The sequence below is a fragment of the Podarcis melisellensis genome, assembly GCF_964234715.1.
Source record: "Podarcis melisellensis genome assembly, chromosome: 17".
Classification (NCBI taxonomy): Eukaryota; Metazoa; Chordata; class Lepidosauria; order Squamata; family Lacertidae; genus Podarcis; species Podarcis melisellensis.
In genome coordinates, this window is record NC_138534.1 from 20,246,781 (window position 1) to 20,261,639 (window position 14,859).

The 14,859-nt window shown below is 42.0% G+C and overlaps 1 protein-coding gene across 1 annotated transcript in view; it reads right to left on the reverse strand.

The window, feature by feature from the left end:
• The window catches only part of GLDC (glycine decarboxylase), a 38,612-nt gene extending 24,490 nt beyond the window's left edge, over positions 1–14,122 (reverse strand). Inside the window, exons 1-3 of the mRNA XM_081893881.1 lie at positions 13,629–14,122; positions 13,102–13,180; positions 3,924–4,059 (exon numbers count right to left, since the gene is read on the reverse strand). Of these exons, the coding sequence (XP_081750007.1) occupies positions 3,924–4,059; positions 13,102–13,180; positions 13,629–13,946 (533 nt within the window). The 5' untranslated portion in view covers positions 13,947–14,122. The remainder of the gene's footprint in view (positions 1–3,923; positions 4,060–13,101; positions 13,181–13,628) is intronic.
• Positions 14,123–14,859: the final 737 nt, after the last annotated feature.

A 14,859-nucleotide genomic window follows, 5' to 3' on the forward strand; every position in this document is an offset into this window, starting at 1 on the left:
GATAAGTTATATAACAACTTTTTGTGTGTGTATGGGGGGGAACAGTTTTGTTCTTGTTTTTACTCTGCTCAGCCTCTGATAAGTACACAGTGAAGTTTTGACTTCAAATAAGAGAAGTCAAAGATCCGTGAGAAATTTACGGGCTCTGAAGCTGTTCCCATTCAGTTCAGTATGTGGATAAGCTTCTGAATTCATTTTAAGGCATGAGTAAGCCAAATGAAAACTTCTATTATCTAAACTACGGTTAAACAATTCACCAAGGCACTTGCAGTGAGTTAGAATCTCCTGCATGCAACCAAGCAGGGTGGCGGTTTGTTCCCCATTAAGCCACAAAGGATGATCACAGGGATGTGCGGACAGTGTGCCATGAAGCTTTTTTTTTGCTAGCTGTTTTATTTATTTAGTTATTCATTTAATATAATTAACATCACTATATGCATTTATATCCCATCTCTCTCTCTCAAGCTGGGATTCAAGGTGGCTTACAGCATTTAAAAATAACATTATAAAATACGAAGTAATAAAAACAAACTAGTTAAAAACAATTATTTAAATATATAAAGCACAGTTAGAGGCAGCCATTAAAACACCGTTTTCCCTAACAGCAGCCCAGCAGTCAGCATTGTCTGCATCTTAGTTTTCAAAGGCCGGTCTGAAGAGGAAGGTCTTAGCCTACTGGCAGAAGGATAACCAAGAGGGAGCCAATCTAACTCTCTTGGGAAGGGATTATACCACATGCGAGCAGCCACAGAAAAGGCTCTGTCTTGTGTCACCACCAGTGTTGATGGGACCAAGAGAAGGTGCTCACCTGCGAATCTTAACACCTGGGCAGTTTCATATAGGGAGATATGATCTTTCAGGTAGCCTGGACTGAAGCTATAAATGGATATGTTTGCAAACCTTGATTAAACATTTAAAAAAACCAAAAGCCTCAGCTACCTTTGAGAAACCTTCGAATGGTAGAGCACTATGTGACTATAGAAAATCCCTTAAGTTTCACAGATAGTTTACCATGCACCAAGGCAACTTGTTCCTCAAGGAACAAGCCTCCATGGAGTTAGTCACACAGTACTTTGGATCCTGACCAACATACTACCTTCCTATAGCAAAAGCATCGTGTTACTCACAAGTAAAGTATGAAAGCAGGTAGACAAAACACTCCTATTCAACATCATGAAAACTGATCACTGTATATTGTTCAGGCTATATTTAAACAAACTTTTCTAACCCCGAGAGAGAAATTCAACCCCCTAACATGCACAGTAGCAATCCGGCACATTAGTAATTACTGACCATGCAAATTGGTCCCCCTCCCATCCCCAGAATTTGCATTGTTTTAATTGTGTATGCTTATTGAACACACACAAATCACTCTTCAGGATTATCTATTCATTACCATGATAGTTGGCTGTTATTGCTAGTCTCCAGTTCTGGCATCATTCACATCTTGCCAGACATTGAACCAAAGTACCGGTACATGAAATTGCACCCATTTTATAAGTATTTCAGAATACTGTTATCAGTATGAAAATAAATAAAGTACAAATTAGGCAGGTAGTCATTACGAAAATAAAGTGGATTTCTAGGGTTAAGTCTAGACTTATTGTCAACTCATCCAAGAAGCCAAACATACTTTCTATTCTTTGTCCGTTCATTTATGTTCATGTCACGTTACTGGAATTAATTAGTTCTGTTTCCAGGGCAACACCACAGCGGACAGATAGCATGAAGACAGTCCGGAAGAATCAGCACAAAAATGTGTGCAGCTTAACACTGTCCCACAACATTACACTGCTAACAGCCGATTGTGGGTTAGTGAGCCACACTATTTATTTACCGTATTTAAAAGCATCCTATTCTCAGTACTTTGATTAAGGAAACTAGAAATGCCACGCAATCTAAGGAATCCTGGTACACTTTACCATGGCCCAATTGTCTAGGAAGGTCTGATCTACACTGCAAGCATACTACCAGGAAGGGGTGGGGGTGGGAAATGAAGCCAAATGCTTGAGGATGAGTCAAACAGAGATGTGAATTTGTTTCTCTAAAGTACAAGTCCCAGAGTTCCTTACTCCCTGCACAGGCAGGAGGAACAGGGTGTGGCAGGAATCAGCACCATAATAAGGAGGGACAGTGAGATTCCAGGGGTAGTGGTGAAAGCCAGAGGTGCAGATAAGATCTACAAGCTGCAGAACATGTTGAAAGTCTGTACTGAGCCTAGAGAAATAATGTTTGAGCACTGCTTACCCGTGATAACGATAGCTAAGGACTGTTGCCAGAACTGGGGGATTTGAAGCAATTGCCTATGACCCTCTTTGCTTAGGAATAATTTTACAAAGCATAATTTCTGTGCAGAAATGTGGGGAAATGTCTGGTCAGGCAAAGAATTCCTGCATACTATAATTGGGCAGATGGATTGCAGCGAGTATTTACCTGGGCTAAATAGCTAGACTTGGCCTTAAGAGAGAAAAAGCCCACCGTATTTTTTATGCACAGTATTACCTGCAAATAAACCAAGCAATTGTATGCAACTATCAAATAAACTGAGCAATTGTATGCAACTATCTGTGCAGAGTAGCAGGAATTGTTTACGAAAAGACTCCTACTGAGTTGCATTCTTGCTAGAAGAATTCAAACGTTTGCTTGCCAAATCTGTCAGTGAATGGCATTTGCCTCACACTGTGCTTTCCTGTTAGTCTTTTATAATATTCAAAACAATAACACACAAAAACAACCTCCGGGCCTTTCTATTCGTATCTCCCATCTTACAGTTCTCATCTTCTTCAAGGACTAATTTTACACACCCGTAAAAGTTTTCCATATTTAACAGTTACATGAATGTACATTGGGGGATTTGCATTCTACCCTCTTCTAAGGCTTTGATATATTTCAATAGTTGAAGTATATCTTTTAAGACTTAACAGCAGTTAGTAGCATGCCCTTGAACCATTTGAATATTTTGCTGTATGCATAGCCTCATAGGACTTTTGAGTAAACTGACAGTGGAAGTTGAAAAAAAGATCTTGCAAATTCAGAAGTTTGATGTTTTACAAGAAAACAACTTAATTAGAAGAACTATATTTGATGGTTAATTTCAAAAAATTCTTTTCTGTAATTTATAGGCCACTTATTATTTATTAGGGCAACAACAATCAAATTAATTTGTTAGAAACTTTTTTATTGAGTAGGAAGTGCCACCAATTAATCTGTCAGTATATTTTTAGATGTAGGATGACCTCTTCTAACTTATCTGCTTTTGGGAAAGTATGCTTTTTGCATTAAAACTAGCCTTTACTCATATGTAAATGTATACAAATGCAGTAGGGCTGCAATCCTACACCCACTTACCAGGAAGAAATGGCCTTATTGAACCTAATGGGTCTTACTTCTCAGTAGACTTGCATAGGATTGTGCTGAAATGAATGAAGTCAACTAAATCTCATGCAATTAATTGACTAGAAGCAGTGCAATCCTAACCATTTTGATTAGAAGTAATTCCTATTAAAGTCAATGGGGCTTACTCTCAAGTAGGTGAGGTTAGGATTACAGTCCAAGGCATCACTAACTGGTAACAGATCTATTCTTTGTGCATGTTTTTATCCATTATGTAGCTCAGTTGTCTGGCTCCTTGTGGGGAATGGGAATTGATCTTTAAAAGAAATTACAAATGATGGAAGCAATCTGCACCTACAACCACATTTATGTATTAGAATAAACATTTCTGCTTTATTGATAAATTTGCTAATGACTGTTTGTTCTGTTCCTCAGATAATTCTGAGCATTTTTTCTTTCATCAGAGTCTTGAATCCCTGCAGGCAGTACAATAATGTAGGAGCTTCTATGCATCCCAGCACTATAACAACATGAACAATATGAAATATACAGTACAGGTGTGTGTTTAATGATAAAATATGGTACATTACCATCCTGCGTTCTCCAGCATATTCCTCACAATGGCCTGAGGGACTGAACAGTTGTAATAACCCATGCCAATATATGATCTCCAGATCTTGTTCTTGCTGGCAATACTGTGTAAAGTTTCAAGAATTTCATTCTCACCTAATTAAAAAAAAAGTTATGGTAGAAGTCTTGTAAAAGGATTGATTAATGTGGTACATTTGGAACCTGCTGCTCCTTATAATCTAGTGCAGGTCTGCTAGCACCTCAAATTCATCTCCCCTTCTACTCCCCAATTTCATTGGCCTGCTCATCTTTAGTGCTGAAAATCTCAGAAGTGAGGCAAATAAAGATTTGCTACCATCACTCACAATCACTACATTCCAACTGCCCACTTTGGAGTGATGATATTTAGTTCTTTCTGATTAGCAGTGTATTGTAAAATGCCTACTCAGCGGGTTTTTAAAAGCTTGAAACCTATTTAAGGTACAAATCATTTGCAAAAGGAATTGTATTTCCTTCTTTGCATTCTTTTGAATGCCAAGTGAGATTCCTTAAGTCAGGGGTGTCCCTCCAGATGATGCTAAGCTGCAGTCGCCAGGAGCCCTGAACATTCACCAAGTTGCAGGGACTGACTGGAGTTGCCCATCAGTAACCACCCTTACCTAAAACTACCAGAAGGTAGTCAAGATTGTTAATTTTGCCAGAGACCCATACAACTCTGCATCATCATACCAGGACTTTTAAACTCAGGTAAACTAGCCAATGCCTGAAGGCTCATGATTCAGCTGCTCCAATATGGCCTATGCTATGATATCATAATGAGTTTAGCAAGACTCAGACCACCTTTGATGGCTATGGGACAATGGAGAAAATGTTTATATCCTGCGGCGCAGGACAACTTTTCCTAAATTACACAGCAAGAGTTACGTAAGTTCACCACAGGTTTCTGATTGACAACCTGCTGGTGTCAATTGAACAGCCTTTATATACCTTTTGCTGAAAGGGGATATACAGTGTCAAGGAACCTACACTTGAAAATAGCACTGAATAGTGAAAACTGGCACCTGAGAGCAATAAATAAATCAAATAAAAAATGGCGAATTCATCCCACAGGCAATCAAGACTATTTGAAACCTGACCTCTAGTCATTTAAGCACTTTATCTACCTTTATAGTATAGTACAAAGTTCTTAACCTGAAGTGCTATTTCTGGGTTAGTGGAGTTTGTAACCTGAAGCGTATGTAACCTGAAGCGTATGTAACCTGAAGCGTATGTAACCTGAAGCGTATGTAACCTGAGGTACCACTGTACTATGTCCTGAAAAGAAAATAATAATGCAAACTAGACCTGGGCGATAGTGTGGTACCTCGGGTTACATACGCTTTGGGTTACATACACTTCAGGTTACAAACTCTGCTAACCCAGAAATAGTGCTTCAGGTTAAGACCTTTGCTTCAGGATAAGAACAGAAATTGTGCTCCGACGGCGTGGCAGCAGCAGGAGGCCCCATTAGCTAAAGTGGTGCTTCAGGTTAAGAACAGTTTCAGGTTAAGTATGGACCTCTGGAACGAATTAAGTACTTAACCCGAGGTACCACTGTATATCATATATCGCCCAGGACCGGTATGAGGAGCAGACTGCGATGTCGGCTTCATTCAGCGGCATATCACTAAGGGCTCCCCATTCCCAGCAGAGCCATCCACTTGACCGGGAACCAGCACCAGGTGGGGGATACTTTAACTGCTCGGCTGAGCAGTGATGGAGTTAGCTGCATGGGTGCCTGGAACAGCGACCATGCCGTGCATCCGGGGCGGGGGGGGGGGGGCGAGCTGTGCAGGGTGTGTGTGATCTGCCGTGTGTGGCGGCAGCAGAGCGAGGCCACCGCTGTGTGCCTTTTTGTCACCCCCCTCATGGATGATACCCAGGGTGGACTGCCCCTGCTTCCTACGCCCCTGTGGCTGAGGGGAGCGGCAACTGCACACTCCTCAGGTGAGCAGTTAAAAGATGCAGAGGGAGGAACAAGCTGTATCGGTGCCTCGCCAATGCAGCTTTTTTCACCCTCTGCGCAGTACAAGGGCAGAGTGGGATGCCGATTTTACTCAGCAATATATTGCTGGTGAAACCGCCAGCACTCCTGAGTCCCTCTGCTAGCAACACTTGCTGCAGGAAGTCGCTAGCAGAGGGACTCAGGAGCGGTGGCGGTTTCACCAGTGATATACCGCTGAGTGATGCTGGTATCGTGGTCATCTCCTCATACCTGTCCTGGGCTATATATTAATATATCGCCCTGCCTAATAGGTACATATAGATGGAAGATACAATCCATTATGGGAACTCTGTCCAGGAACAAGTGATCTCAGTATGGACCTTGTTAAGCAGAGTTCACTTAATCTGCATCACAAGCATTATCTTTAAGTGATTTGTACATATGATTCTAAACGTTCTAAACATTTGTCTTGCATATCTGCATGGAAATCTTTCCTGTTGTCCTGCACTATGAGAATCATGTTTGCCATATTGCTGTGATACTTCATCTGCTCAGTTCTACTCACTTGTGTGCCTAATGATCAGGACACTAATAAAGTTACTCCTGTCTCATTTTCAGTTTCCTTCCTGTCCTTTTCATACTCAACAGAAAATGAACCATAAAAAGCTTAAAGTCCAGAAACATAATACTGATACAGCAAAAACGGATATAAGTTTTTTTTAATGATGTGCTTTAACTTCAGGAAACATTTAGGAGATGCCTTTCAAAAAACAATGACAGCTCAACATTTTTTACTCCACTGCATTATTTTCCTCTACCTGACAGTTAGCCTAGTCCAAAGGTACAAAACAAGTCCAACACTTTTGTATGGAGTATTTATCTTTATAGAATACAGACATTGGCCTCTGATTATGAATCTACTTGGCTAATTTGAGGCTGTCCCCTCCTCATTGTGCAATGAAAAAGCTATAAAGCAAAGGACTCAATGAAGGGGGAGCTGGAAATACGAGAGGACGGTAAACACCCATTAAGAAACACTTGGAAATCAGCCATTTTAGTCAGCCTACTGCTTCCAGTTTTCTAGGGCAGTAGCAAAGATGAAATGCATTACACCAGACCCACTACACTGAAAATAGTTGAGTAATCCTTCAAGAACTTTAGCTGGCAATTCTTTTTGCTGAATAAACACCTGCTGCTGACCTTGTTTATTTCTCCCACTGGGAGCATTGCATAACATTATTGGAGGCAATGATCTTAATGTACCAAGCATTGAGTTCATTGATCTTTTGGCACCGTTATCTCAGAATGGGGGAAGGGGAACAAAGCACATACGGCTCCATCTTAGCTTTTATAATTCAGAAACAAGGTGCCCAACAGCTGAGTGGCGTTATTCCTAGTTCAAGAAATAAAATTATTGTTATTAATATTGTTGTTGTTACTATTATTATTATTATTTTGCCCGGCCCTGGCTGTTGCACACATGAGCCCAGACTATCTCCATTGTTTCCAACAGGGTAGTTGCCTACTCTTGAGGTTTTGATGCCTACTGAAAACATTTGTTCACCCAGGCCTTTGCTGGTCATTGTCCAGCTACTGTGGTTGCTATTATGGTATTTCTAGATTTGTTGGATTTTAATGGGCTGTTTTATTGTTCTCTGTTGTAGACCAACATGGATTTTTAAAAATGATGATGGTATAAAAGTATATTGCATAAATAAATATCAGTGAATACTTAAAATGTGCAAACGGTGCTTGTATAGTTGTTTTAAACTGTGGGCAGTAAGGGTGGGAAATGAATAAGAATGGGAAAACCTTTGTACATTCACTTTCATTTGAGTATCACAGCCCTTTGGCCATAAATGGCCAGAGTATATACTTGTTTGCCTCAAGCTCTCCTATGTTGCTCTTACCTCTCATCAGTTATAGACTCATCAGGGGACACAAGTACAAAGTGTTCAAAAACAAGATCCAGTAAGGGACTTTTTGTGTTATAAACTTGTTGACATGAATTTATCATATGCACTTGCCACCAAATTAGACTATGGCACAAGTTACCAACCAGATTGCGCAATGTTGTATTTCTCCCTCAGCCTTTTGGAATACTGGAATAATCCAGTTTACATGCCAAAGTTTTGAGGCACCTAGTTGTCACCAACCCCTAGGGTATGTTTAACTTTGAGCTGCAGCGTTCTGTAGCAGGCTTCAGTAGACTCACTGTCAAAGGAGCTTGCTGTGCTCATGAACAGAAATGAGCCAGCTACTACTATATGTTATCAGAGAATCACCAAGTAGATGGCAGCCTGTTACAGAATGTTACTAAGACATACTAAGGGACCAGTGGACCCAAATAATGCTCATTTATTTAAAAGTTAGCAAGGAAGTACTCAAGCACAAAAAGAGCAATATTGCATTAAGTATAAGCTGAAATTAGTGTCATGTTCACTACACAAAATACTATATTATGAAGAGTTTAGTATTACTAACTCAACTCCTTTGCTTTTGCTGCAGGAGTTTTATTGTCACCATCCTGCAAAACCTTAAATAAAGTTTGGTCAGGTTCCAACTGCATTTTGGCCCTTGCTTAATTATCCTGCTATATATAGGTCCATAAATAATGGCCTGGGTATGAAATCTTGCTGCAGGGAGAAGAGATCCTTGCTGAAGAGTGGCAAGGAAGAGCTCACCATCATCATTATTAAAAATCAGGCTGCATTTCCGCTCAGTTGAGGTGAACGTACACGTTCTGAACATAAAACGTAAAGAAAAGCGGCAGAATGAGAGCATAGTTCATAGTTTTTACTTAAAGGGGAAGAAATTGACAGATGATTGCCAATATACTATGTTACTATAGTGTATTCAGTTTTAAAGCAGCAAGATGTCTGTGAATATTTTGACTTATTATTATTATTAATTTATTATTTATACCCCGCTCATCTGGCTGAGTTTCCCCAGCCAAAAACAACAGAGCATCTAGGGAGCCTAGATGTCATAAGTATAATATAACAGGTTCCTATGATACCTAGACAACTGCATGCTACACTGTATTAAGTACTAAAATGAAAGCATTAGCTGAGGGCAGTAGGGAAACCATATCTCCTCTACGGTTCAAAGGTGAACATATAGCATGTTGGTACATAGAATTGAAATTATGGCCACTTTCCCCCTCCCCTGTTTTCCTGTTGTACTGCTAAAAGCTGAACAATGGTTTGGCTTAGCATTATGCCCAAACCTCAGCTTGTGATTTGTCTCTCTTTAGACAAACCATGAGCTGTAATCAAGGTTTGTTCTTGGCTTACTGCCCACTGTTTGCTTCTGGAACACAAATCATAAACCCAGATTGGGAGGTCGTGTTTAGCCAAACTATTGCTCAGCTCCTATTAAGAATGGGTGAAGAGAAAAGCAATTAATTTTATTCTGTGCGCTAACCCCACCGTGTTAAGGTTGATTATGGTTTCAAGTGGCACATGAACATTGCCAATTTCAGCCTATATTCTGAGTCTTCGGAAAATGCAATTTCCCCTAAAAAATGTTAATTGTGAGGATGGAACATTTATTGAATTATATATACCACCCTATACCTAGAGGTCTCAGGGAGGTTTACTTCCAACAACTAAGAGACACGTCACGTGGCTTGTTTGGTTATGACACTGATATAATGTTGCACATCAAATGCAAAATGCACATTTTAAAAGAACGAGCAAAATATCATGTACTGTATACCATTTCACATCTGACACACAATGCTTTCTTTTATACTGAAACATTATATCTAGGTAAAAAACAAAACAAACCCATTATAAATTGGCTGTAAGAAACCACCACCCCTTCAATAGTAACTCTTAAGTTAACTTATTAGGGAAGGGTTGTATCCAACTAAATTTGACCGAGAGCACAGCTATTGAAATGAATGGCTCTAAATTAATTATGTCCATTAATTTCAATGGGTCTCCTCTAAGTATGATTAATATTGGCAACATTCCAAAAATTACAATTCACAAATATTATATCAAATAGGGATTAATATGATCCAGAATTATATATATATATATATATATATATGCTTTCGTAGATTTTCACGGGTACAGGAATGCAGGTTTTGGTGTCCTCGGGTGTCTTCCCGTGTAAAAGTTGGGGTGTCTAGGCGACGTTTCGACGAGGTCTCACTCGTCATCTTCAGGCTGGTGCTTTCGGCTTCTTGTTACTGGAACAGAGCAGGATCTCAGTGTTTGAGTTCCTATAAATACTGTTGAGGGGGTGTGGTGTATAGCCTCCAATGTTCTGGGCAGAGAGGAAGTTCCCAGGCTAGTGTGCCTTTTCTTCTTTTGTTCCTTAATTACTTGAGGGATATCTTGAGTGATTTCTTGAGTGATATCCTGAGTACCACTTAGGTGGGTCATTAGGTGTGGATTAGTTGCTAAAGTCTTTGTGTCTTGACCTCTTGAACTTTGTGAAGAGTTTTTCTGAGAAGATGGCTGTACTGCACTTAGTTGTGCTCTGGCTTGGCTTCGTGTATAGGGGCGAGCTGTGGTTTTGTGGCCTGTGTCAGCCAGATCTGTGTAGGGATTGCAGGGGGGTGCAGCATCCGGAGGTGCCACCATGGTTTGGCTACTGGATGGTGTCTGTAATTTATCTGTGGAGAGGGTCTGGGTTTGGGTCTGGTGTGGTTGATTGGTGATGGCGTTCTGTGTGCCTCTGGATCTGGTGTCAGTTTTTGTGGGGAGGGCTAATTTCCAGATGTCTGGCAAGCGGGATGTGTCGTCACGCTTGTTCATGTTGTGAGGGTGTTTCTCTATCTCGATGGCTTCCATGATTATTCTCTTGTGGTGATGTTCCATGTTAAAGAGCAATTTGGAATCTGCAAAATTAATTTCGTGTCCTGTTTCTTTCATGTGTTGGAAAAGAGAGGAAGTTTTTTCTTCTTTTTTGACGTCAAAAAAGAAGAAAAAACTTCCTCTCTTTTCCAACACATGAAAGAAACAGGACACGAAATTAATTTTGCAGATTCCAAATTGCTCTTTAACATGGAACATCACCACAAGAGAATAATCATGGAAGCCATCGAGATAGAGAAACACCCTCACAACATGAACAAGCGTGACGACACATCCCGCTTGCCAGACATCTGGAAATTAGCCCTCCCCACAAAAACTGACACCAGATCCAGAGGCACACAGAACGCCATCACCAATCAACCACACCAGACCCAAACCCAGACCCTCTCCACAGATAAATTACAGACACCATCCAGTAGCCAAACCATGGTGGCACCTCCGGATGCTGCACCCCCCTGCAATCCCTACACAGATCTGGCTGACACAGGCCACAAAACCACAGCTCGCCCCTATACACGAAGCCAAGCCAGAGCACAACTAAGTGCAGTACAGCCATCTTCTCAGAAAAACTCTTCACAAAGTTCAAGAGGTCAAGACACAAAGACTTTAGCAACTAATCCACACCTAATGACCCACCTAAGTGGTACTCAGGATATCACTCAAGAAATCACTCAAGATATCCCTCAAGTAATTAAGGAACAAAAGAAGAAAAGGCACACTAGCCTGGGAACTTCCTCTCTGCCCAGAACATTGGAGGCTATACACCACACCCCCTCAACAGTATTTATAGGAACTCAAACACTGAGATCCTGCTCTGTTCCAGTAACAAGAAGCCGAAAGCACCAGCCTGAAGATGACGAGTGAGACCTCGTCGAAACGTCGCCTAGACACCCCAACTTTTACACGGGAAGACACCCGAGGACACCAAAACCTGCATATATATATATATATATATATATATATATATATATATTCATATTCAACCACAAACTGGGAGAAGACAGTTAATTAAAGAAGCTAAGCTATAAAAATATAAAAGCTGAAAAAACAGACTAATAAGTTTTCCATCATTTTCTATTACCTCTATAAAGAATCTATCTTTGCAGACTATTGTTCCTTGGGGTTTTTCATTCCGCCTGCTGCTTCTGTTCTGTGATGTCATCACAAAGTAACCAGATTGAACTGGCCAGAACCTTACAAAGGGCTGCTGGGCCTAAAGTTTACACTCAAACTGCAGCTGGCTGATGAACAACACCAAAATGAGAGCAAGACAATTCAGTGTGTTCTAGATCTTTAAATGCTCTCACAGATGAAAAAGAAGAGATTATCCCTAAGGGAAGGAAGCTAAAAGATTATAATAGTGCAACTGTTTAACAAAGTTTGATTAAACCATCTATATGTCATTAGCACATTTTCCTGGTATTTTGTTTAGAGAGCACTTTTATGTTAAGCACTTAAGGAAATCTTGATGCTGCTAGATATAATTTGTTTTATTTTGTTTTAAAGATGTACCTTCCGCCTCCCAAACCCTGGAAGTTTCTCCAAGAACCTCTAAACAAGGAAAATTATGAGTATTGAAATTTTGCACAGAGGGGCAATTGGGTGACAAAGTACAAAAGGAAACTTATTTTAAAATCCTTTTTTGTACTTGTGAATCAGCATCTACACAATGTGACATCATCACACGTAACATTTGATTGGCATTGCAAACTGACATACCTAGAAGAAACAGTGTGGATGAAGGTGTTAGAATCTGATCTCCTAAACTATTTATTGAATAATGAAACCCACTAGAGGCTTGGCAATATAATGTAATGTTATCTAAAACCACATATGCTTTATAATGGCAGGAAAATGTTAAATATTTTAGATTGTAAAGCAGCATGATAAGCATTCTTGATAGGTGCTTCAGAGACATTTTGAACAACATTTATGCATATGACCATATAGATCATATTGGACATTTTATTTCTATTTTTTTAAAAAAGATCTATCCTAAAAGTAAGTAAATAAAAATTAACTAAATAAAATTAGCGAAATAAATACAAATAAGGCAGCAAACAACTTTTTAAAAACAACATGTATATTAGACTAGCTTATTCATTCGCATGGTATATTTTAAAGATGATTTTGAGAAATTATGGGTAAATACTAACATGGGTGTCCCCTGTATGTTTATGCAGACTGTATTCTGCTCTTCACAATAGTCATCTAGTTTTTGCACCAAGCCTTTCGCTATCCCACAACTAAATCTATTGCTGATAGGGAGAATGAAATCTTCCCACCCAGCTATACTAATTAAATCAGAAGCAATGAAAAGCAGAGAGGGGAAGATTTCATATGAGGCTTTTTATTTGCCCCTAGGCTGAAAGGGACACTTACAAATGTGGTCATCCATCTTCAGAGGCCGTTGCAAGCGGATATTGCCAGGAATGGTTTTATCGATCAACTCGTCAATACTCTAAAAAGGCAAGGGATAGGGTGAAAAGCATCACATGAACCGACTGCAAGTTTGAAGTTCTGCAACACCTAAGCCGCGCACCAAAAAGGGGGCATTATTCAGACAAAGGGTCCAAACAAGAGGAACGGATGAAGGGAGGAAAAACTCCCGAGGGATCTTTGCTGAAGAGCTCGGGCTCATGCAGCCGAGGTTTTATGAAACACGATTTAGACCTCTCCTCCCCCACTTTCGAAAAGCTCTTTACTCTGAAGTGAAATGAGGCCAGATGGCGTGACACGGTGGGAAAGATATTGATGTGGGGCGAGAAAGGAGAGCGATCAGACAAAGCGAGCGCTGCCCGGAGCGCACAGAAAGAGGGGAGGCGAGGGTCAGGTTGGGGCGCGGGATGGGGGCGCAAAGCGCATCAGCGGGGAGAGGGAGAGGAGGGAGCCCCTCGGATTTGGCTCACCGACAGCCCCACGGTCTGCAGCATCTCTCGCTTCTCTTTGTCCCCCGGGCCGATGTGCCTCTCGGAGAAGTCATCGTGCCTGGGCAGGAGTCTCTCGATGCGCCTCGAGGTGTTTGGAGAGGCTGCGGCGGCGGCGGCGACGGCGCTTTCCCCGACGGCGCTGCTGCTACTCCTCCTCACCCCAGCCAGCCTCTGCTGCTCCCGGCGTCCTCCCCATCGGCTGGGCGCCTTCTTGCCCCCCAACGCTCCGCCGTGGGGTCCGTGCAGGCTGGCCCCCCGGCCCACCAGCCGCCCCCACCACTGGACGCAAGACTGCATTGCTGACCTCGCGCGCCTGCTGCTGCTGCTTCCCCCGACGGCACCACCTGCGACTCACTTTCTGGCGGCCGGGCGCCCCCCGGCCCTCCTTATAGCCAATGGCGAGGAGAGGAGGAGGAGGGGCTCGCTCGCCCCGCCCCGCAGAAGCCACCTGCTGAGAGGGCTGCCCCCTCCCCGCCTGTGAGAGCCAGCCAGCGCTCCCTCCCGCTCACCCACCCACCCCAGGATAGCCTGAACCGAGCAGCGCGCAGAGGACAAATGACCCGAGGAACTGGCTTGCAGCCACGTTCTCGCCCAGCAGCGCATCATCCGTATTTTCCGCTGCTGCAAGGAGGACAAAGTGCCGCTGCTGCGCTCACGGGTTTCACTGGCGACACACCATCGGGGGGGGGTCCCCCCTCTTTCTCTCACCAGCCTTTGCTGCTCTCGGGCTTTTATCATCAGGCAGTGTTTTCAGTGCCTGCCCCTAGCATAGCTGTCAACTTTTCCCTTTTTTAAAGGGAAATTCCCTTATTCCGAATAGGATTCCTCGCAAGAAAAGGAAAAAGTTGACAGCCATGGCCCCTAGCGTTCCCCTGCCCTCCCCCTACTATAATAAAATTGGATGGCCTGCGGTAATGGCCCGACCTTCTTTACTTTCCGAATTCTTAGCTGCAATCTCCTTTTCACCTCCTTCCCCTAGGTGAAGTTTAACTTCAATTTCAGCAGCTTTCCCCACCTGACTGCTGCCGGCTTAATCTGTTCTGCTGCTTTATCTCTTCCTGCAAACACCAAGCGCTTCCATAGTGGTCCTTTAGGTCAGATAAAAAATGGGAAAAGCAGCAGCTGAGAAGAGTGGCAGCGTTTTGTGTTTAAAGAAGCACTTGCCTACTGTTCCCTCTTACTTAGAGCAAGGGTGGGCAGGGGTAAAACT